Source organism: Vidua macroura, chromosome 14 (assembly GCF_024509145.1).
Source record: "Vidua macroura isolate BioBank_ID:100142 chromosome 14, ASM2450914v1, whole genome shotgun sequence".
Taxonomy (NCBI): domain Eukaryota; kingdom Metazoa; phylum Chordata; class Aves; order Passeriformes; family Viduidae; genus Vidua; species Vidua macroura.
In genome coordinates this window covers 12,347,000-12,368,662 of record NC_071584.1, presented here as the reverse complement: position 1 = coordinate 12,368,662, position 21,663 = coordinate 12,347,000, and the positions used below count along the sequence as shown (strand labels likewise).

General features: G+C 49.2%; 2 protein-coding genes across 2 annotated transcripts; one reads left to right on the top strand and one right to left on the bottom strand.

Moving 5' to 3' along the window:
* The first annotated feature begins 994 nt into the window (after window positions 1–994).
* On the top strand, window positions 995–9,795 carry UBE2A (ubiquitin conjugating enzyme E2 A). Its single transcript, XM_053990232.1, has 6 exons — window positions 995–1,201; window positions 1,492–1,572; window positions 1,682–1,707; window positions 6,738–6,827; window positions 7,865–7,953; window positions 8,344–9,795. Exons 1-6 carry the CDS (start codon window positions 1,158–1,160, stop codon window positions 8,470–8,472), a joined length of 459 nt encoding a protein of 152 aa, XP_053846207.1. The 5' UTR covers window positions 995–1,157; the 3' UTR covers window positions 8,473–9,795.
* A 1,760-nt stretch (window positions 9,796–11,555) lies between these two features.
* On the bottom strand, window positions 11,556–21,345 carry NKRF (NFKB repressing factor). The gene is made up of 3 exons (XM_053990306.1): window positions 20,905–21,345; window positions 16,438–16,559; window positions 11,556–14,392 (listed from the first exon to the last, which is right to left on the bottom strand). The coding sequence occupies exons 1-3, from the start codon at window positions 21,105–21,107 to the stop codon at window positions 12,405–12,407; spliced, it is 2,313 nt and encodes a 770-aa protein (XP_053846281.1). The 5' UTR covers window positions 21,108–21,345; the 3' UTR covers window positions 11,556–12,404.
* Between the last annotated feature and the right edge of the window lie 318 nt (window positions 21,346–21,663).

Genomic DNA, 21,663 nt, shown 5'->3' with positions numbered 1-21,663 from the left:
AAGAGCTCACACGGTTCTTACTGCACAGCCCGGTACAGCGGGAAAGGTCCGGAACGGCAGGCTCGCAGTGCGGCCGTGACTACGATGTTAGCTTTCTTTTTTCTGGGTTTTCTCCCGTGTCTCTTTCTTCAGGTGCCTCCCCACACAGCTGGATTATATGAAATTACAAGTGAGGATAAACTCGAGAAACGGAGCCCAGCCAGCCTGCTTTACACGACAGCTGAGAGATTCTTTATTTCCAAAAGCTGTTAAAGAAACTTAGAAAATAGCTTATTTTTCCCTTGAAAACACTCTCCAGGGAAGCAGAAAATGCAGTGTAGCAGGTTGTGCTGTTTTTGACAGCGATGCAGTTAATTTTCTTCTCAGTAGCTGGTGTGGGGCTGAGGTTTGGATTTCTGCTGGAAACTGCTGATAACTGAGAGATGTTTTTGTCACTGCTGAGCAGGGTTTACCCTGAGCCGAGGCCTTCTCTGCTCCTCAGCCCACCCCAGCAGCGAGAGGCTGGGGGTGCACAAGGAGCTGGGAGGGGACCCAGCCAGGACAGCTGACCCCAACTGAGCCGAGGATATCCCAGACCATCGGGCCTCATCCTCAGCACAGGAAAGTGGGGGAGAAGGAGGAAGGGGGGGCATTTGGAGTGATGGTGTTTGTCTCCCTAAGTCACCGTCAGGTGTGACGGAGCCCTGCCTGCCCCGGGGAAGCGCGGAACGAGCTCCCAGCTCCGGCTCGCCCGTGCGCCCGGCCTTTGCTCTCCTCTTGAACTGTTTCGCTCCCGACCCGCAGCGGCCCCGCCGCGCCGCCCCCTCCGTGACGCCACTGCTGCCGTCACACCCCCGCCCTCCGCCGCCGTTGGTACCGCCCCCAGGCACCGCCCCCCGCCGTGGTGGTAGAGGCTGGGCCGGGGGCTCAGCCACATCCGGCTCCGCCCCCCTCTCCCTGCGCCGTTGGTACATCCCGGGACCGTCCGGCTGCCGGCGCAGGAGTCGGTGCAGCCCACGCTCCCCCCCCCTCCCCCCCCCCCGCGCCCGCCGTAGTGGTAGAGGCCGCGATCGCTCCTGTCCGTCAGCGCCGCCGCCGCCTCAGTCGGAGCTCGAACCTCGGCCGCGCCCGGCGCTCCCTCCGGCAGTGTATGCCTGAGCTATAACCCTCAGCCCGCCATGTCCACTCCGGCCCGTAGGCGCCTCATGCGGGACTTCAAGAGGTACCGAGGCCGCGGGCCGAGGGTAAAGGGGTAGGCGGGGGGGAGGAGAACGAAGGGCCGAGCGCTACCGGGGGAGGAGGGGGCAGCACAACATGGCGGCGGGGCAAGGCGCGCTCCGCTGATTGCGTAGCGCGGGCGGCGCTGCCTGCCGCGGGTTACGCCGCTTGCGCAGGCGGCGGCTGCCGGGCCGGGTTACGCCGTTTGCGCGGCGCGGGCGCTGCCGGGCCGGGTTACGCCGTTTGCGCGGCGCGGGGGGCGCAGGCCGCGCTCACCGTCGCTGTGCCCCGCAGGCTGCAGGAGGATCCCCCGGCCGGGGTGAGCGGGGCCCCCTCTGAGAACAACATCATGGTGTGGAACGCCGTCATCTTCGGGTGAGTCGGCAGGGAAGGGGGCGGCGGGCCGCGGGGGCCGCTCAGCCGCCGCGGGGCCGGAGCCGGGCTGCCAGCGGGGTAACGCTGTGCTTTGCTTTCCCTTCTCCAGGCCCGAGGGGACCCCTTTCGAGGACGGTAAGTGCGGCGTGCGGGGCGGGTGTCTCGGGGTAAACTGCTGCGGTTTGACACGGCCTTGGTGTCACTACCGTAGACTCCTGCAACAGGTGTGGGCCTGGAGGTGGCGGGGGGACGTGGGTGCATGTTCACCTGACCACACACGTGTGCCTGATTGATGTAAATATTATTTTTCTAATCCTATTCTAAGTGTTGTAGATTTAGATTGCTGTGTTGACTTACAAAAACGTATAAATTAGCTTGTACAGTGTTGTGTGTAGTCGCTATATCTATTATAAGTCATTTTAAGGACCTCTACAAACTTTTCTCTTGAACTCTGGATCATGTTTTTAGGGACATTCATGTTTGGGTAACCATCAAGAACTTGGTATAGAACTGTTGTCTTTTCTCTGAGTTCTGTTTTTTCCTGATGCTGGAAGTGTTTTGTGAGCAAGTTCCAATGTGAGCCAGCTGAATGTTTGAGGAAGTTCAGAAGAGTGGCTTTTTCTTGTCATTTATTTTGCTCTGCTCCAGTTGATGTAATTCAGGGATTAAGACTGAAAAGACTTTTTAAGTTTAAAAGCTGACTAAATAGGTCCTGCTGACATACCTCTAGTTTCCCTCTGGTCTTCCTGACTTTGATGGGTTTACTGATGCTGTATGAGTACTTAAGTATTGTGAAAACCTGTTAGACATGAAATACTGTCTAACTGAAATCAGTGATGCATTTTTTAAAGTACTTTCAGTGTAGGCTATAATTAATCTTAGATCTCCATGACTCATGACAAAAGCATAGGAAAAATTCCTTAACTCTTATGTTGTTCTTGGCTAACTCCCTTGACTTTGTTTATCCATGGAGGTAGCACCTGTGAATGTGCCTCTAAATTGCAGACTGTATTTCTCTGTGAAGATTTTGAAGACTAAATATTTCAAGCCTAAGAAAACTCTGAAAACTCACTTCTTTTTAATGTATTTCATTAGTTAAGAAATTTGCTGGAGTAGCTGCTTCAGCAGTCTGATGTTTAGAACTTGGACTTAAAACATTGCATAATAGAACAGCTAGACTAAATGTATTTTGCTGCCTCATCTGGTAACTCGTAAAGAAGGGCTCACTTAAACTTCTGTGGGGGTTGCTAGAGCTGCTTTAGGCTCTTGGAGCACTGCTGCTAATAGAGTGATTCACTGTTTGGAGCAGAAAGCTGTCTCCTTGCAGTGTGCTAAAATGCAGGTTCTTCCATGCTCAGGCTCTTCCAGCTCAGCATGTGGTTAACAGATGCTATAAGGGTTTTTTTTTTCCATGTATTTCCATTTAGTTGCAGAAGGTTGAGGACTGCTTTTGAGAGCCCTGACGTATTGATTTCCTGTGTGCTTTCTGAGGCAGCATTGTGTCTTTATCTTGGATGTGTTGCACTCGCAGCACTTTGCGGTTCAGGCAGATGCTGAGGCTGCTGCTGCTGTCCTCCTGCTTTGGTTGATGTCATAATGTAATCTCAAGGTGTGATGGATTGCTCTTTTCTTAGCAAAGCCTGTGTTTTCACACTGTATGCTCAGGAAAACAGATGTGTCTTGTGTTGCAGGATATCTGCTTATCTCCTCCCCTCTGGATGTATCTTACTTTCCTAGATAACAGAGGACTAAGTGGAGCCTGCAGATAGGGCTTGTTGGTGCCTCAGCTGTGCTTTCCCATTCAGTGAGTGGAGTAGCTCGGTTCAGATAATGCTAGTGCAGTCCAAATGCAGTTCAGCTTCATGTAGGTAAGAGTAAGGAAATTTTAATGTAACAGCATGTTAGTTTGGACTTGCTTTGCAACTGCACAGGTTCTTAAAGATACTGAAACTCTGCAGTCTTTCTCATGAAGTCTTTGCAGGTCAGTGTTGTTTTTCATTTTTAGGCTCTTTCAGTCTGTGGTGATACTGTAAAATTTCAGATAGCTTAGTTCTTGTAAAAGCAGTCTGTGAAATTCGGAGGGGTTTGTTATTCTAGAGGTACAATAATGCCAACATCATGAGAGTTACTGTTCTTTATCCTCGTTCTGGTGAGGGCCTTCTACTTGCAGCTTCTGAGGTGTCATAGTTTGTCTGGGATGCAAACCTGAAGTTGAAACACATTTGTTTACTTGCTGTGCAGCATTCTGCAGCTGATATCCCTCCTCCTCCTCCCCCAGACTTTGGAGGGTGTTTTCACAACTCAGTGTGCAGGCTGGCTCAGCTTAGGAGCAACCTAAGCACTAATTTAGATCAGCAGCATAACTTCCATCTTCTGGTTTAAGAGGATTCAATTGCAGGTGTCTGCAGTAGGACCCTGGGGATATTTATCCTGCCCTTCACCATATTTCTAAGAATCTTTGTGTGTGGCATCTAAAGTGGTAATGCTGGCACAGCAATGGAAATCCAGGCTGTCCCAGTCCTGTAGACCCATTTCTCTGAAGCTGGATGATGACACTGTGGTTAGTGTAGGATTCCTGGCTCAGAGAGATTTAAGTAGCTCAGTTATTGTATCCTCCTGCCTTGCTGTGATTGTGCAGGAGGCTTGAACAGAGAACACAGGGCATTTGTCTTGTGTGTGGTTTATGCCTTGCTCATGGAATATGGATCCTGTATCCTCGAGGAGGAGTGAAAGAGCTCGTCCCTGCTTTTGGGGCAGTGGAATGGAGGGGTTGCTCTTGGGAGCTGCAGTGAGGGGGCCCTGCAGGGACACGGGCTCTGCTCTCTGGAGTAGCTGGGGCTGGTGCACAGACTGTGCAGAAGCCTCTCTTGGCTGTGTCAGGGTCTCAAATCCTGAGGTAGAAGTGAGCAACAGGGTAAGTACAGGGCAGAAAAGAAAATGTTTGCCTAAGATTAGTGGTGATCCCAATATCAATAATGACAGTAAATATGATAATTCATGGTTTAAAAAAATGTCTGTCTAGGGTAAGTAGTGAGAAATACCAGTTGAAAGCATTAAAATTAGTGACAGAAGGGACTGGACCCTGAAGGCCTCATCCCCAGCAGTGTGTTGTGATACCTGTTGTGGGCTTTCAGTGTGAGTGACCCTTGGACTTTGGTGCGTCAGATCTCTGGATTTGCCCTTTAATAAGGCTCAATAGTGAGGGTTTGCATACTGTGGAGCATTTCCAAAGAGCCATTGCCACTCTGGGCCCTGACTTGGAAATCTGAGTAGGTAGATACTCCAGCTGGATATTGCTCCACATGAGCCCCGTGCTCAGATTTGTGTTAAAGTAGCACTGTCCTGTCTCTGGTGGGACAATAGCTTCCCTTTCTTTCAGTAGTTTTAAAAAGATTCTAAGACCAAACTACCGCTCCTACTGTCAAATCTGTGTGATGATTTGTGCTTGGTTTTCAGCCTACTGCTTGCTTAGTCACTCCTTCCTCAGGAGGAGGCTACTGAGAACCAGAACTGGGGCAGGGAGAGCTGAGAATATCTGGAATCAAATCTCTAAGCATTTGTTTCTAAGGAGCTGATGTTTGCAGCTGCTAGAAGTTGTTCCTAACTTCCCAGTCCTGGGTTTCAAGCTGATCTCAGACCTGGCTCTGTGCCACTGGACTAAGCTGGAGTAAACTTGAAAACCCCACTGCAGACTTCCACTAATTTGAACAATCCTACCTCTACTGTTCTGGCTCGTTTGTTTCACAGTGAGATAGCATAGTGTTGGCTCTCTGCTGTTACATTGTTAGGCTGCTAATAAAAAACCCAAACATGCATAAACTTATTTTTAGGGTGTTGAGACTTCCCACTGCTGTAGAGAAAGTGCTAAAGCATCTGTGCTGTGTCTTCATATCATAACTGGAACGTCAAAGCAATGACCTTCATTTCTTGCAACTCAGTGTTACAGTTTATCTCCTGTAATCTTGTAGGTCCTTGATGATCCGGGGAAAAAAAAAAAAAAAAAGGAAAACCAAAAAGCTGTTCTCTAGCTTACCAGTTATTGGCACATGTTTGCCAGCCAAACAAATGAATAACTTCATTATATTAGGGCTGCCAAACTCCCTCACAATAGGAAGCAAGGACACTGAGCATAGGGGGGATGGAGGGAACGTGACTCATCCATCTCTGATACATAAGGATGCCCTTTCAAAAAAGGCAATATGCCCCCCCCAGCAGCTTGTTCCAGCTGTTAGTGTCAGGTGCAGTCCTCCCACAGGTGAGCTTATATTTATATCCAGGTGCTTCAGATGTTCTCTCTGGGCATACCCAGGAACATCCCAGGCTGCCTCTGGGGCTGGTTGCTCTTGGTGGCAGCGTGGTTGGGAGGAGCTTGCGTGGTCTGCAGCGGAGTAGGTAGAGTTCCTTGGTTACCGAGCTGAATCAGGAGTAGTCCTTAATCCCCTGAACCCATATGTGCAGCTTAGTTGACAGACTTCTTATTCTCAAATTATCATAGCCTGAGGAGAAGGGCTAAAATAACTTACGTTGGTGCAGGCTGTTAAAATGTTTGGATTGAGACTCCGCTACAGTTTTCTGTTTCTGTTCAATCACTCTTTCTCTAAGGATGACCAGTTAGTGTGAAGTAAATAGTCAGGTTTATATTTTAAAGTGTCAGATTTGGATGCTGCATTCAATATTACTTTTCTGCAAGACCTGATTACCTTACAGTTGTTGAGAAATATGCTTTTTTTTTTTTTTAATTTAGAGGAAATAAATTACAAGGTCCTTGCTATGACAGCATATTCCATAGATAGGACTCACTGAATGACGTTATGTTACACAGATGGTTCTACACCCACTGCTGTTGTTTGTACAGTGTACTGGGATTAAGCTCTCTGGAAGAAAACCCCAAGGGCAGATTTATTTCCCTACACAAACCTTTTAACTGGTTTAATAAAAGTAAGTCACAGGAAATACTCTTGTACCAGTACTGTCTGGGACTTCAGCGTTAATTATTAACTCCATGAGAGTAAAGGAATTGCTGTGGGATTGCACAATGTGTGTTCCATATCCATCAAGCCTGTGTGAGCACAGTAGTGTCAGTGTGTATTGTGGGGGAATGCTACTTACTCATCCCTTGTGTAAATATGCTGAATAAAGGTTGCTTATCTCTCTTTTAACTCCAGGAACTTTCAAACTTACAATAGAATTCACAGAAGAATACCCAAATAAGCCACCTACTGTCAGATTTGTCTCTAAAATGTTTCATCCAAATGGTAAGTACTTAAACAATGCTCGGGTTTACTTTTGCTGTTTTGTTGGAGGTTTGGTGGAGGGGGAAGAGAGGGCTGGTTTTTTTTTTTTTTTTTTTTTTTGTTATAGGTTTCTTTATAAAAGGTCTATTTATTATAAAAGTTTCCACTACCTGATAAGGCAGCAAAATTCCAGCGTGGTTGTGTAGTTTTGGTGAGGATGGATATGTGAGCAGTGCTCAGACTTGAAAAGAAAGGGGCAATAAAAGGAGCCTCTTACCTTTCAGGTGTTACAGCACAGTGCTGATGAGACACTCAACTGCCTGTTAAGCCTTACAGAAGAATGTTTTGTACTTAAATAGCAGTGCTTTGGACTTCTGTCTGTATGTATTGTAGACATAGCATAGTGACACCGGTGAATGCAGCTGTCATCTATCACTTTTCTTCCCCAAAATGCCTGTAAGAATCATATACCATGAAGTGTAGTCCAGCTATAGCCAGTGACAGTAAGATTGTTTAATTAATCCCCTTCCTTGGTAACTAAAGGCTGGAGGGGTATTCCTTGCCTCCAAACAAATGTGGAGCTTTGTGCAAAAATACCAGAAACCTTCCAACATGGCAAGTGTGGGTACAGTGCAGGGAGGGAAGGTTCTCATGTAGCTGCTGTGAGTAAGGTGACTGGACTCTGCTGTAGAGACTTCATGGGGAAAACTTGAGTGTGAACAACTGTTTGTGGGTGTTCTTTGTTTGGTTCACTTCTGGGTAGCTAAAATTTTTTTGCCTTAAAATCTGTTCATGATTTTCCACAGTGGTAGTTGCAAAGACACAGAGAAGTTTGTGAGAGAATAACCAGGGGTTGAGTTTAAATACATCAGGCTTCTGTTGGTGAGGAGCTTCGCTGCTTCCTACCTACAGGCCTGTTTGCAGGATTCCAGCCTGTCAGACACTATGGACTGTTGCAGTGTGTCTGTACATAGGTTTTCAGGACTGGGCAATACTAGGGAGAAAAGCCAGTAGCTGTACAAGTTGTGTTTTAAGCTGGTTTTTTTGACCCTTTCCAGTCTATGCAGATGGTAGTATATGTCTGGATATCCTTCAGAATCGCTGGAGCCCCACTTATGATGTCTCCTCCATCTTAACATCCATACAGGTAAAAGAACTCTGCATGAAGAGACAGATTTACATTAGGATGCTTTGACAAAAACAGCTCAGGAAACTTATTGTCCCCTCTCCTAAGAGCCAGTATAGCAGCTATGATATTGGCAAAGTGTGAATCCTTCCCAGGTGTAAACTGGCCAGGCTGCGGCACACGTGGGCACTGCAGGGGCTCACCAGCAATGCTTGGCTGTCACAGCAAGTCAGTCACCTGCACTGGGCAGGGGTGCCACTGGTGGCCAAAGCCTCTAAAGCCTTGCAGCTGCAGGGATGCAGTGTGCTGCACCTGGACTAACATCTCTGCTCTGACTACTGTGGCTAGATTAGAGAATGTGTTGGAAAACTGTACTTTGCAGTGCCTAAGGATCTTTGTCTCTTTGCACAGTCCCTATTGGATGAGCCAAATCCGAACAGTCCAGCAAACAGCCAGGCAGCTCAGCTATACCAAGAGAATAAGCGGGAATATGAAAAACGGGTTTCTGCAATAGTAGAACAGAGCTGGCGTGACTGTTGACCCAGGATGATGCAAATGAACACTCTGTTGATGAGGAAAATAAACAAAGTGTCCGAGTCATCTTTTTCCTCCTAGCATTTACTTTGCAAGCAAAATAGCTGTTGTGCTGTTGCCACCCTCCCTTGCTGAAGCTTCTTCTCCTTGGACATCAGAACCCACCCACTTTGAAGTCAAACGTTCTGTACTTGGGTTACTTGCAAAAGAGTTACTGATGCTGAATTCATTTTCTGTGGTCCCTCTCCAGTCTTAGGGCAGTATTGTGCATTTCTGTAGTGTACACTAAGCTTTTAATTGTAATTGTGTTATACACAGTGATGCTTATGTGTAGCTTGATAAAAGGGATGTTTATATACATACACATTTTTTAACTGATATTAACTAAAGTGCTGATGTGTCCGGGCTGGTCACTTACCTCTACTATTGGTTTAGACCCCACTGCATTTCTAAGTACTGGATGAAGAAATCATCTTTTGTTTCCCTTTTGTATTGGTTTATCCACTCCTTTACTCATGTTAAAAAAATCAACTCTTCAATTGATTCCAATTCAAAGAATTAATAAGACCCTGGAATGCTTGTTACTTCTGCACTTCACATGCAAGATTTATGTACAGATCTACATAAATCACTACGGCTGTGGTACTTGGATCTTTGCTGAGAGTGAGAAACAAGCCTTTTTTTTTTTTATTATTATTATTATTACTGTTTTAAAGGACATGCCTACAGAAACTGTCAGTAGGTTTCTATAGTCCTGTCACCGAGGCATTACTGGACAAAAGCAGGCAGAGCTGTGGTACTCAGCAAAAGGCCTTCCACATTAAGGAAGAGGTAAAACCTCACCTGTTCCAGTGATGGAATTACTCTCCTTCGGTGTCTTTTTCCTGCCCCTTATCTTTAGCTGAGAAAGATAAATTGTTTGGGATCTAACTTTGTCTTGTGGAAAGTTTGAATTAAGTCCAGGGTAGGCACTCGAGTCTCTGCAGTTTTTGCTCCTCATAGATGACGGCATGGTTTGTGTGAGCTACTGCTGCATGCTTGAGTTTGTTCCCTTCAGTTTTATGGAAGTATTTTTTCAATTCTGAAAAAAAACATTTGTAAGTCCAGTCACTTTTTTTGTAAGGCAAGTTTGTACCTTTGGATACAGAACCTTAAGCAGCAGTGTGGGATGGAACCTGCAATTGTGTTGTCCACTGTTCCAGTGTCTTTTGTGTGCACATTGGTCTGTTAGTTGAAAAGTATAACTTTGCACAAGTAACCCATGTAAGAAACTGTACATTTTTCAAAAGTTGTAAATAAAGTGTAACCTTAGTGCTTATTGTATAAATAGGCAAGAAGTGTATAACTGTGCTTATTTAACTGGGCTGCCAGCAGTTGGGTGTGGGGTACTGTGATACTTCCTCCCAGCAGTGGGGAGAGGTGTGCCTGGGGTAGTGCAGGGGAGGAGCAGTGAGGGAGAGACAGAGACAGGGCTGGGACTGGGCTGTGCACAGAACGGAACCTGGGACCTGAGTTAGCTACAGCAAATTCATGAGCTCAGTTGATACAGGAATTGCATTTACTTTCCTCCTGTCTTAGCAGTGGAGAACAGGATTTACGATGAGTGGCAGATAATAAAAGCGGGTTTCTGTACAAGTAGCTGGGCTCTTTCAAAAAATTTAATGCAGATTTGTACCTGCAGTGACAGCTTGTACCCTGGAACAGCCTTGTGCTGCCTGGAGCAGCTGTAATGCCACAACCCTTTCTGAGGGAGCCAAGTCTCTCTAAGGCCACAGAGGCCCTTGTAGCAGTCCCACCATTCTTGTGTTTGTTTCACTAGTTAAAAAAAAACCAAAACAACGAGTGCACTCTGACAGCAGCCAGAAATGAGTGGCAAAGGGCTGCCAAAGAAAATCCTGCCTTGCTCAGGCAAGGCCTTTATCCACAGACTCCACCATGGCCCCGTGGTGCCTCTCCTGAAGGCTGAGGCTCCGCAGCCCCCTGGGCACAGCGATGCTGCCCTTCTCCCCACCAGTCCTGCACGGGCCCCGTGCGGTCAGAGGGGTCACAGCCACGACCCAGGACAGGAAAGGCAACATCCTGCACAGACTGACGGTGCCAGCTGCCCCTGCTGAGCTACAATGACTACAGCTAGGCCCCACCTCTCCCAAAAGAGGCATTTTTCATCTTGAATACCAGTGGAACTCTTACTGCCTTCCTTGGCATCACCAAGCTCTAACAACCTGCTGCATACCCAAGCTAGGGAGGAGGAGCTTCACTCCTTTCCCTAGAAAGTACCAGGCTTCTTCCACTCCTACAGCACCATCTGCTACACTCCAGTGTTCTTGACAGCAGAATTCAGACATATGGAGAAGAAATGCACAAAAACCAACCCCAAACAAAATGGAAAAAAATCTACTTTCAGAATTTACTGTTATGCTATTTTTTCACAGCAGCAGCAAGTTGTTACTCAGCAGACCAAGCAGGCAGAAGCTGCGCTGCAGCCAGGCAGAGAGGTGAAGACTCTTGCTCCTGAGTCTCACCTGCCAGGGCAGTCTCTCCTCTCCCTCATCACCCTTCAGGGACCAAAATCCCTCTAACTGCTCACCACCACAACATTCTGAGGTTAGGCATCCTCACCTCAGCCCTGAGAGCATTTAAAAACAGAACAGAACAAGAGGTGGGAAAAAAGGTAGAGGAGGGTGTCATGATTTGGAGAAGCAAATGTAAGTAGCAGAAAACTGCAGGTGGTGGCTGAGACATGGCAACAAGAGACCTGACAAAAACGCTGCATTAGGACTGAATTAGTGCTACAGAAGCATCTGCAGACCCCACTGCTGACAGAACAACCAGCATCTCTAGGCATACCTCACTCCTGGCTCTTCCAAGGCCAGTTGCTATCCCTTAAGCTTCCTAAGCATGAAGTGAGTGTTCTCCAAGGCTCAGAGCACTGTGTCCTGTAACCCTGCTGGCAGAGCAGCGCATAAGGGAGGGGAGCACCCCGGCCTCCCAGTGGCATAAGCTGGCCCTGGAGAGCTTCCCTAGGGAATGGCCCTCACCAGACACAAACACTGGTACAGGGATGGAGCAGAGAAATAACCAGGCACAGATTCAGTTTTGTTCAGGATTAAAGAGCTGATATTCCAAGTAAAAAAATAAGTTATATAACAATCCCCACAAGCTACAAGAGCATCTTTGAGCGTGGGCTCTGCATTTACCTCCAGTTTTTATATTTCACACTTCACCATGGCATCTGCACATGTCAACCGTTCTCCAAGGTAGAAACGCTGGAATTCTCTCAGTCCTGTTTGCTGGCAATGAAGGCGCCTTCAGTGATTCTCAGAATGGGAGACTCAAGGTAGAAATCTATGAATAAAACTACCACTAAACTGGTTAAGGTTTACATACTGTACATACACACACAGCAGAGACAAGACCTGGATATATGTATTTCTCAAGAATAATGAAGTTTTCACACTTTTTTTAATACAAGTGTGACAAAACCTTTTTTTTTTCCAGAAATAAAACTTTATTTTTGTTGTCATTAATACCAATTTTACATACAAGTTTATGCCCCCAGACTGCATTTCCTTTGCTTTTTTTTTTTTAAAAAGGTTTTTTTTTTCCTTCCTTGCTCAAGAAGAGTAAGGGACCTATAATTTTAAATGATGTCAAATTCCTTCTCATTGGACATGTGTGTTTGCTATTACAAAACTATTAAAATGTGAAGGAACAAGTAATATCAAAGACACATACAGTAACAGCACTACTGCTTTTGGGTTGTGCTAATGCGTTTGAACATAATTCGGTTGGTTCTAAACACCTAACAACGTTTTAGAAATTATATTGCCAAAGTAAAAGACTTTAATGTCATTATTACCCACGAGAAAAATGCAGCATCTCTTTCTTTAGTCGAGTGTCCAGGAAACTCAGTCTCTCGTCAAAGGGGACACCTCACCTCAGTTTGCTTGGGGCATGATAAGCTCATAATGCCCAACCTGGCCTTCCTGCTTCAGCTGGTCTAACAGATCTTCCTTGCGCCGCTTCCTGCTCACCACCAAGTACCTGTTGTGTCCCTGCCCATGGGATTTACTTTTAAGACCATATTTTTGAGCAATTTGATGTATCTGCTTCCGCTCATCCATGGTCAGTTCTCTAGAGAAAGTCAAGTCAATGTGACTGTCTGAACGTGCATAGTTTCGAATGATCTCTTCAATATCTCTCTTAGCGATTCTGTTCACCCTTTCCACATCAAGCCCAAGTCCCTCCCTTTTGAACTGCTCCTTTACTGAAATAGGCTCCCTAATTCCTTCACCATCTTTCCCTAGGCCACCACCTGTCCAGCCCATCTTTCTTAAAATTTGGTTCCCAATGTTGTCTTCTTTGATCTTCTGTTTGAAAGCCTCTTCTGCTGATCGACCTCGAATCTCATTTCTGGAGATGACGTCTTCAACAGTGCCTTTCTTCAGGTTATTAACAACAGTTGGCTGAGTCTTTTTGAGGATTTTCACGGCTTCCTCTGCTGCCTCATGCTTGACAGATTTCTTCACTCCAACTGCTTCTGCGATGAATTCATCTTCAAGCATCACCTTGCATTTCCATCGCATGCCTGTCATCCTCTCAAAGACGTACTCCACCATCATCTTGTTGAACTGGGCGGTGTCGTTCAGGGTACACACCGGGTTACTGGAGTTCTCGTAGATCACCAGGTCCTTCAGGTCCTTCTTCCTCCCAGAGCCCCGTGATGAGCAGCCCACTTTCTGCACCTGGGTCACTTTGATGGATGCTATATTTGACTGCATCTTCTGCAGGATTTTCAGTGCCTCCTCAGCTGCCGCGTGCTTGCTGGTCTTTTTTGTGCCAAATCCCTCGGCCAGGCAGTGATCTTGGAGATACACCTGACAACGCCACGAGCGGTTGGGCATTAATTCATACTTATATTCAACAGACATTTTGTTATATGAGGCAGAATTGTTAAGTATTCCTATTGCATCGCTGGCATTCTCTGTGAGGACAAAACTAGTCCAGTCTTTGTTGGTATTCGTGGAACCCTTCATGGATTCAGTACCGGGCTGCATTGGGACACAGTCCCTGTTGGCAACTACGAACTCCTCATGAGGTTTGAGAGCGGGAGGGAAATCTGGGCGACACACACCTGCCTCACACACCACCAGGTCCTCGTGGTAGGTGTGCTTGAACTTCCGCTGAACAACTCGAACTTCCACGGATTTCTTCAGCAGCTTCACTGCCTGCTCCGCGGCTCGATCCCGGGATCCGTTCTTGCTGCCGGCGTAGCCCGTGGCCAGGTAGACGTTCTGACATCGCACCTCACAAGCGAAGCCATCTGTCAGGAGCTTCTTGCTCTTGGGCAGGTCAGCGGGGGCGATCTCTTTCAGAGGAACATAAATATATTCAGGGTTTGTCTTGCATGCCTGAATTGAACGTGTCAAAAGATACGTGAAGTTAATTTTATCCGTCCCAGTGTTTGCATCTGGATTAGTAAGATTTTTCCAGACAGCTGCTGACAGTTTCTCCATAAAGCTCTGCTTCAGCATTATTGCTGATGGAGGGAAAGTCTCTGATGCAGACGGGGCAGTTGAAGGGGAAACAGAAACCGGCACAGCATTGCTTGTGGTGGAGTCCACACTATTCACAGCCTTCTTGGCTGCTGCTGCTGGGCCTGCAAAGCCAAGCCCAGCTGAGCTGGAGAGCTGGGGATTCACCTCTCGTGCATTCACAAAAGAATTTGTACAGTTTTCAGCTGGCTGTGCCATGCTGTTTGTATTTGCCTCCTGGTTCACCTCCTGCCTTTGGTTATCCAGAGAATTGTCCTTCTTGCCATCCTTCTCAGCACTGGTGACAAAATGTATGGGCTCAAAGCGTGGTCGCACTCGGAACCTGGGGACCACCTTTTTGGGTGGCTCAGGAACCTCTTCTGGCTCTGGACCTATGAGATGGAAGAATATTACACAATTACCAATATGTGCTATGACAGGGAGACACTGTTTTCAGAAAGTGATCTTCAAGAGGAGCCTGCAGGCTCTGAACACAGGATTTGCATTCCTTAGCCAAAACCCAAAAGGTTTCCTTCCAAAAGACATTCACAATTCATCAAAGACAACCATTCATTCTTGTGCAGGTCACTACAGTGGTGTTTCCACTTTCACAGCTACTACACAAAAATCTCTACATATTTAGTCACGTGACGCTGCCTTCCAGCATTGCCCACTGACCCATCTGGTCATTTCTGAAGTTAATCCCTTCAAATCTACTAAAATAATTAGTAAGTAAAACTATGGTCAACAAGACAGAACACCAGAGCAGGACTAGAACCTCAGCTCTGACTCTGCTGCAGGGTTGCAGGATGATGTGAGATAAAACTACTTTATCATCAGGTCTCCTCATGTGAGGTGGAACACAGTGGTACCAAACCCTCCTTTCCAAAACACACAGGGCTGTTACTGACTTAATAGAAGCACATTTTCTCTCAGGGTAATTGCTTTGGGCTAAAGGGCAGCAAACATGAAGAAATGTTTGAGGCCTGAGCCTCAAGGGACAGCTGCAGTGACTGAGGGCCCCATTACTGACAGACCTCTTGTTTCTTCACCAGAAGAAATGCAAATTAGACAGACTATCCTGGCGTGCACAGCTACTGCAGAAGGGGAGAATCAAATAGCTGACAAGCAAATATGTTACATCTAAGAGATTGTTACACAAGACTTCTCCTGTGGAAGATTCAGCACCCACATGCTGACGTGGTACATGTGTGTAATTTCATCGGAGGAGCAAAAGGCCAGCTCAGCGCTGGGAAATGCTGCCTAATCCAGTGCCAGTGTGTGTGGCCTTGCTGTAGGTCAGACTGTCTAGACATCAACCACCACAGCACAGGTATCGCCACCCAGCTCGCTGCAGGTGAAAACAACACCTGCACGCAGCACAAACAGCCCTTCCTTCCTACTGAAATCCGGTGACAAAGCTCTTACGCATTAAATCCTTTGCCCATCAGTTTTGATGAATTATGGCAAGGTTTGCATTTCTTCCTCCGTCTGTTTTTGATGGCTGCACTGCAGCAGCACCTAAAGGCTCTTGCCAGCAGAAGAGTTCATTATGCCGTCTGTGCAACAAGCCCTGGAGAACCCTCAGGGCTGCTGCTGTGACAGACAAAACACGGGAGAAGAACAGTATCTCCTCAGTTTTGCAGCTGGCCCATGGAAGCACAGAAAGACCGCTGGCTGTCAAAAGGGAAGCAACTTTGTCAGAGCTAGAAATTATACCCAAGGCCAGAGGAGTCCTGTGCTGTCTGGCCATTTGTGCCTCACACAGCCACAGTGCTGACTGACACAGGGGCCTGCCTGCAGCCGGGCACAATTCCCGCCCCTCTCCAGAGGGAGGGCAGGCAGCTCGGAAGTGCCATGCAGCAGCCAGCAGACGGAGCCATCCATCTGCCAGCCCTCTCTGCCTGCTGCATTTCCTCCACTGGAAAAGCTACAGCTGGAACACTGATCCCTGAGACCATGGGACTACAGCACTCTTCCAGGTCCAGCAGGGGGGGAAAAAACTCCAAAACTACACATCATGTCTACTCCCCATCCCCTCAAAGCTCCAAGCAGGTTGTAACTCAAAATCAACGAACTGAACATCACTGTGTACATAAACAACCCTTCCTTGGGTCAGAACATCACACCTCACCACAGCAGACAAAGCCAGACAGGTATTTAATTCCAAACACCATCCCTAGGGGAAACCAATTACCTGATAATTGAAATGAAAAATGGTATTTTCTTAAGCAAAGACAGAACTGTGCGTGAATCATGCACACGGCAGAGGAGGGGGAACTGCTCTGCAGTCCAGCAGAGCACAGCACGGGCACTTCCCTCCAGTTTGCTGTGCTGGCTGTCCCAGAGATGGCCCGGTGGCACACTGGCACCATGCTGCCAGGGCTGCCCCCCAAACAGGGAAGGGAAGGCTCATTAACACGGCAGATGTACTCACTGTCTGACGGAGAGCGGTATCTCTTCAGCTTCCTGTTGGGCACCAACTCGTACGACCTCGTTTCCCCAATGTCGATGCCTTCAGCCATCTTGAGAACCTTCTCCATGACCTGCACACCGTATCTGTGGGGTCAACAGCAGAACACCTCAGAGCCAGCCCCAGGGGCAGCACACATGCACACACAAGCTTCTATTATGTAAAACAACTAAAGCTGCCTGAGACACAGCAGCTGGTGCAAGGGAGATGCTCCTCTGATCCTGCTGGAGCAGAGCACAGCACTGTCCCCCTGCCACAGCTGCTCTGGCACGGGCACACAGCCACACACCAGCTCACCTGGCTCTGCATGAACCCACTTCTGATTAAACCATGCAGCCATCACACTGACAGTGTTCTGAACTGAAATTTAAATACATTATCAGACAAAATACAGTATTTGGCAGAGCTGCCAGGAGCACTAATGAACACTGGCATGTGAAGGGGGAGCAGCAGCTTCAGTGAATCAAACACAGAACTCAGACTGGCACTGGAGTCCTGTGTGGGGCAGCAGCCAGAGCCTGCACGTCACCAACACCACAATTGCCATGTCAGGTGACAAAGGCACTCATCAGCCTTCATTGACCACTCTTTAAAAAGCCAAACTGAATTCTAGCTGGGTGCTGTAACTGACATGTTTTAGGTTCCTGAACCTAAAGATGTGAGGCAAGCTCTGAGCAAACCCTGACCCTGCTGCAGCACCCACAGTTCCACACAAGCAGGACGTGCATGGCACATGTCCCATCCCTCTAGGCCTTACATCCCCCACCAGCTCAGTTTTCCATTGCTCTGGGGATCTGTCACATGATTTCGAGCCATTTGCATGCTGAGGCTGAATAGGAAAGAAACCCAAACCTTTCTATCCAAGGAGAGCCTACAAAAACAGCCTGACACCAGGCTCTGACAGCTTCACAGCGTCAGAGAGGAGGAAAGAGCAATGCTGCACCTGTTCCATGGTATGCTCACCTTCTAAAGTCAGAAAGCATCAGGGCACTGCCCACAGACACGAGCCCACAACTGACCCAACAGCCAGGGCTGCAGTGATTTGCACCAGCTTCTAAATGCTGCTGTTCCATGGACTCTGGAAATCTACTCAAGCTCCACTCAAGAAGGGTTTTTCCTGCTCCTGATTTAGAGGACCGGGCAGAAATTAGATCTATATAAACTCCTGGGAGAACTCTGAGCACAGACTACTGCAGTCCCTGCTTCACCAACACAGCTCAGTCCTCAGTGGAGACAGTGGAACCGGGAATGGGAAGAAAATTCCAAGAGGGATCAAAGGGAGATGAGATAGTGGTGATACCCTGTTGGGGGTTAGGATTTTTCCTTTTCTTTCTCTCATGGAATTTTGTCCCATCTGTTACTAAGAGAAAATAAAGTCCAGTACTTAAGAGAGACTAAAGAAATGGCCAAGGTGGGGGAAGTGTGCAGCTTGCTACTCTCTTACGTGGGGGGTTTTCTCTTTTGAAGGGCAAAGACACTGTGAGATTCTGGCCAGGGGGTGAGGGGCTAGGCTCAGCTCCTCTCCCTCTCTCCTGCTGGCATGGGAGGAGGACAGTCAAGCTTTACTGCGGGGAGAATTCATTACCGCCGCCAGAGCCCAGCCCTCTGCTCCTTCTACCGTGGGTGAGCAAAGGTGGGTGAGCCCTTGCTCATAAGACCAGACACTGAACTGGGACCTTATTAACACCCTACATCACTGGAAAGGACCCTCACCATCTATTTGGGTTTCTCAGGGGAAAAATCCAGGGACCCGAGCCCCTCCCCCTTCCCGGAGGGCACTCCCCAGCTGCTCACAGAAGCCGGGCTGCCACTGCCCAGCCCCGGTGTTTTCTGCTGCCTCCGGATTTTTTGCTACACTTTAACCCTGCACTCTGTGTCCACCTGAGCCTGAAGCTCCTGCTAGGGCTGTGCAGTTTCTGTTACATTTTGTTTTGTTTTGTTTGTTTTGTTTTGTTTGCCACCCTGGGAGAATCATCGCCCCTCTGCCTGGCCGGGAGCCAGCAGCGCCCCTGCTGGCCGTGCCCGGAACTGCAGCCAAGGGGAGCTGGGGCTGGGTTTGTGCTCTGCTCGCGGGGGCTGCCGGCGCCGCTGCTCGCCCTGTTACACGTGTACGTGCTAGAAAAGAACTGCTGCTCTTTCCCTATACCTTTGCCTGAAAGCCCCGTAATTTCAAAGCTGTAATAATTCAGAGGGAAGGGGGTCACATTTTCCATTCCAAGGGAGGTTCCCGCCTTCCTTGGCAGACACACCTGTCCTTCAAACCGGGACATGCCCCCGTCCTCTCGCAGCCAAAGGGGAGAGGAGTGGGAATCTGTTTTTCTCCCTGACTTACAGGGACAAGATGACATTACCTGTGATGGACAATGTCCCTTTCCAGCAGGGTGCAAGAACATTGTCAGATTTGACACTTGTCATTCTTCACAAAGGATGGAGACCTTTGGGGCTCATATTTCTGCTGGGGGTGGGGAGGAGATCAACCAGTCTCAACATGTGTTTAATCTGGCCAGAGGAACCCAGCGCCTCCAGTACCTAACTGAAGTCTCCCTGCTGTGACTTTAAGAGGTTGTCCCTTATCCTGATCCCTGTAACTTCAGAGCATAATGCTTTCCTGCACCACTGCCCCATTCTCAGCCACCTTTAACATACCTGGGAACAGGAGCGCCTCCTCTCATCCACACCTGAACTAAATGAAGCCTTTTACTTAACCCCTTCCTCACAGACCATGTTTTCTGAGCTTTCTGGATGCTGTCCACATCATCTCTCAGCAGAACACTCAGATTTCATAGCAAAGCCTCTGCTCAGTTCTTCACAGAACCACAGAACAGTCTGAGTTGGAAAGGACCCACAAGGATTATCGAGTCCAAGTCTTGGGTGAATGGCCCATATGGGGACTGAGCCCACATCACTGTCATTATCAGCACCCTGCTCTAACCAGCTGAGCTGCTCTGACAAACAGCTGACTAGAAATCAGCATTAGGAAAACGAAACAAAACAAAACCCCAAACCAAACACCAGTCAAACTTAATGAGAAAACAACAAAAATCCCTCAAACTCTGAAGCTACTTGCTTGATAAATCAACAACAGCTCTTCCCAAACACCAAAGACAGTTCCATGGAATACTGCAGGTCCCTTCTTTCCCCAGGCAACTGTAAGTAAAGCTAGCATTGTTTTAACAGTACAGAACATTCCCATGCAGTGCTCCCAGCCAGGCACGCCAGCTCTGGGGAAACATCTCCAGGTAATGGCTCCAGACTGCGTCCTGCCCAAACCTCATCTCCCCTGAGAGCTGCAGGTGAAGGGGTCCATCACAGAAAGTATGACAGGCTTAAACTGCATCCGTTTTGGGAAGTTGAAACCTTCCCACACAGTTGTTCACTCCTATTAGCAGCACCCTGTAACTGTTTATTGCCCCATTCCCAGAAGCCCTGGCACAGGGAAGGTCCCCATTAAGACAGCACACAAACACATTAAGATGGACCACACAGACTGTATATGAAGAATATATGTATATTTTCAATTTTAACATATTGCTCAAGCTTTGCAATTTGAAACTGTTTAAAATCTATGTTAAATTTTGGTGCTTGCAGGGCAGAAGAGTTTAGTACTTGACCCAGGGGAAAAAAAAAAAAGGAAACAGGCAGATCTGTATTTAAAGATATCGATTTTGCTCTGTAGAAATGACACAAAGTATTCCCGCACAAGGCTGCGGGATGGAACACTATTCAAAGTCCATCTATGTGCTCTCAGTGCTCACAAACTCCTCTGTCACTGCAGTTTGCAGAAGTCGGTCGTTAAGCAACTGCTTCCGTCCAGATAAAAACAATCACATCATTAAAGGGGCCTGAGACCTGGGTGACGTTTCTGCACATCTCCACAACCTGGCTATGGTCAGTACGGCTGGATGAAAGGATGCCCCTTCCCTTCTCCACGCTTATTTCTCCCAGAAAAGCTGAGCCTTCAGGGGACTTGTACAGGCTGCTTTGTGCCCAGAGGGAAACTCTCTCCTCACTTAAATGACACAGCACAGCACCGCAAAGCTAAACGAGTCCTGGGGGCGGGACATCAAGAACTCCTTGCAAAACACACATAAACTTTTCCAGTGGCTTGCTCCCCTCCACATACAAACACCGCCATACTCGAGCAAACAAAACCGGCCAGGGACAGAAGCGCTCTTGTCTCAGCCCCTTTCATCCCAGCTCTTCTGCGGCAACTTTCCAAAACGCATCTGGGGCCGAGATTTGGCCACGACGGGAGCCTGCGCCCCTTCTCCCCGCGGGGCTCCCGTCCCGCTTGACTTCCACCCCGACTCCTGCCGGCAGCACGGCTCGTCCCGCTGAGTGAGCCCCGGGACCTCCGTCCTGCGGGGCACCCCCGGCTGACAGCGAGAGCCGGGAGACCGCCCGCCGCCCCGTGGGACCCCCGCGCCTCACCTGCAGCCCATGAAGACGTGGTTGGTCCAGAGCACGGAGAGCGCCAGCAGCTGGTCGATGGCGGCGCCGGGGTACGCGGGGAGGTGGCGGAGGATGAAGCGGCGGCGCAGCGCCCATTGCCGGTCGGTCTCGTTGTACTGCCGCCACTGCTCCAGCATCGGCTCGGCCACCGCCTCCGGCTGCGGCTCTGCCGGCGGCGGCATGGTGGGCAAAGGCCGCGGGGCCGAACCCCGCCGGGGGCGCGGACCCACCGGGCCCGGGCGCGTACGGCGGGACCAGGCCCCACGTGTGGACCAGGCCGCGGCTCGCTGCGGGCCACGGGGAGGCGCCGGCCCGGCCCAGCCTCAGCTCCCCCGCCACCTGCCCCCCACCCCCGGCCCCGTTCCCTGGCGGCCCCGCCCCGCAGGTGCCGTCGCGCTCCCGGCCCCACTCCCGGTTCCGCTCCCGTCACTCGCGCGGGGCCGAACGGCGCGGCCCGGCCGGCGCCGCGTCACGTGGCCGCGCGTCACGATCGCGCGAGACGCCGCGAGAAACAGCCGCCATGGCGGGGCCAGCGCGGCGGGCCTCAGCGCCCCCTGGCGGCGGCTGCCACACACGGGAGCGGTCCCGGGGCAGCCCCGGGGCAGCGCTGCCCCTCACGGGCCCGGGGCTGCCCTGCTCCTCACGGGCCCGGGGCAGCCCTGCCCTTCACGGGCCCCGGGGCAGCGCTGCCCCTCACGGGCCCGGGGCTGCCCTGCTCCTCACGGGCCCCGCGGGCTG

Bases quoted from the DNA above. Each gene is read 5' to 3' on its own strand.
- UBE2A (XM_053990232.1), top strand. From the start codon at position 1,158: ATGTCCACTCCGGCCCGTAGGCGCCTCATGCGGGACTTCAAGAG. The intron at 1,708-6,737 runs GTAAGTGCGGCG...TTTTAACTCCAG, and splicing joins GGGGACCCCTTTCGAGGACG to GAACTTTCAAACTTACAATA. The intron at 6,828-7,864 runs GTAAGTACTTAA...GACCCTTTCCAG, and splicing joins TAAAATGTTTCATCCAAATG to TCTATGCAGATGGTAGTATA.
- NKRF (XM_053990306.1), bottom strand. From the start codon at position 21,107: ATGCCGCCGCCGGCAGAGCCGCAGCCGGAGGCGGTGGCCGAGCCGATG. The intron at 16,560-20,904 runs GTGAGGCGCGGG...TTGACCCCACAG, and splicing joins CACGTCTTCATGGGCTGCAG to ATACGGTGTGCAGGTCATGG. The intron at 14,393-16,437 runs GTGAGTACATCT...TCCATCTCATAG, and splicing joins ATACCGCTCTCCGTCAGACA to GTCCAGAGCCAGAAGAGGTT.